Below are 1,559 nucleotides of genomic sequence, written 5' to 3'. Positions count from 1 at the left end.
GGTCCCCGGCGGGGGTCTCTCCTCCCCCCCCCCGGCCCCTGCTGACCCCGCCTTTGCAGACGGGCTAATTAAAGCCCCATTAGCAAAAGCTGCTCAGAGAGATAAGATGCTGCTGGAGCCTTTATAGTACCAAACCCCGCTCAGCCCCCCCGAGGCAGGTGGGGCTTGTGCACATCGTTTTCCTGCAGAAAAGGTGATTTGTGGCTTCCCTGACACTTCCTCTGCTGCGGCACCAGCAGCAAGCGGGGTCTGGGCTGAAGGGCTGTGGGGACCGTCCAGCTGAGCTGAGTGGGTGATGCTGGGGGTGGAAAAGGTCACGTATGCCCGGCTGAAGGACACACAGGAGCCTGTGCCTGGCGTCTGACCGCCAATCCCAGTGTGACCAGTGCTCCCAGTACCACATGCAAGAGCATCTCTGCCCTGGCAGGGTCTGCTGGGGACAATGGGACTCCCAGGCTGGAGCATCCCGGGGTGCACTGGAAGCCACCCTGGGCATGCAACCCCCTCTGCTCTCCCTCCAGCAGGAGCCCAGTGAGGCCCCGACCCCCAAGAGACCCCGTGGACGGCCGAAGGGCAGTAAAAACAAGGCCACCCCAAAGGGCAGGGTAGGTACCCGGGGATGGGGCTGCTGCAGCTGGGTGCTGGTACCACAGGTCCGGTTTGAGCTCAATTATGGACAATTCCGGGCAGATCTGTCTCAGAGGTGGGGATGGGGGGGAATCTGGCCCAGGGAGGGTGGGGGGAGGCACAGGCTGTGTGTGTCAGCACCAGGACACCCGAGATAAACCTGTTTGCAAAACACGCGACTCACATCCTGTACCACCTCGTGACTCACGGGGCATCCCGGGGCCGGGGGGGGCGGGGGGCTGGCAGCAGCACCCCAGGAGATGTCACTGGGGTGATGAATCCGGCAGTCACGGGTGGGAGGAAGGGGAACACCACCCACCCCCACCAGCATCCTGGGGACAGCCTGACCAAAATGCCTTTTTTTGCTGTCCTGGCTCAGAAAGCTGCAGTCACACCAGGGAGGAAACCTCGAGGGCGACCCAAAAAATCGGTAAGCGGGCTTTTCCCTTCCCCATCCACCCTGGCAGGGCACTGGGCACTTCAGGGGTGCAGCAGCTCCCCAGAGAGCCCCATGAGTGCAGGGTGGATGTTGTCGGGTTGTAGGAGCACAGAACAGTTGAGCGAGTAGGACACGGCACTGGGTGGGCTCTGAACTCCTGAGGGCTGGGGGTCTGAGGAGTCCTGGCCCCCCCATCTCCCAGTGGGCCCAAGAGCGGCGTTGGGTGGCTGGTCCTGCCCTGGGGACACGCTGGCACAGCCTGCCCGGGTCCCTGCACGGCGCTCCTGCAGCCTGCGGGCGCAGCCGCCCCCTCTCTTCCCTGAGCTTTCCCTCCCCCATTCCATTTTTTTCTCCTTTCCCCCTCAGTTCGCAGCTCAGGCGTGTGCCAGGTACCCGGGCGGTTTCATCTCCCTTCCCTGCCTGTCCCAGATTTTGCTCCTCCTTTTCCCACTGAAATTCCTTGCGGAGCCGAGGGGTTGAGGCCAGCCGGGGC

At 63.2% G+C, this 1,559-nt stretch overlaps 1 protein-coding gene across 3 annotated transcripts in view; it reads left to right on the top strand.

Moving 5' to 3' along the window:
- The window catches only part of HMGA1 (high mobility group AT-hook 1), a 5,375-nt gene that overhangs the window by 1,964 nt on the left and 1,852 nt on the right, over positions 1-1,559 (top strand). For 2 of the 3 annotated variants that reach the window (XM_017727213.1, XM_017727212.1), the window contains exons 2-3: positions 522-605; positions 1,007-1,057. In XM_017727213.1, coding sequence (XP_017582702.1) covers positions 522-605; positions 1,007-1,057 — 135 coding nt within the window. The remainder of the gene's footprint in view (positions 1-521; positions 606-1,006; positions 1,058-1,559) is intronic. The other variant, XM_008644709.2, reaches the window with a different exon arrangement.

This window comes from Corvus brachyrhynchos, unplaced genomic scaffold, assembly GCF_000691975.1.
Source record: "Corvus brachyrhynchos isolate BGI_N302 unplaced genomic scaffold, ASM69197v1 scaffold72, whole genome shotgun sequence".
NCBI lineage: Eukaryota > Metazoa > Chordata > Aves > Passeriformes > Corvidae > Corvus > Corvus brachyrhynchos.
This window is presented reverse-complemented; position numbering and strand designations above follow the sequence as displayed.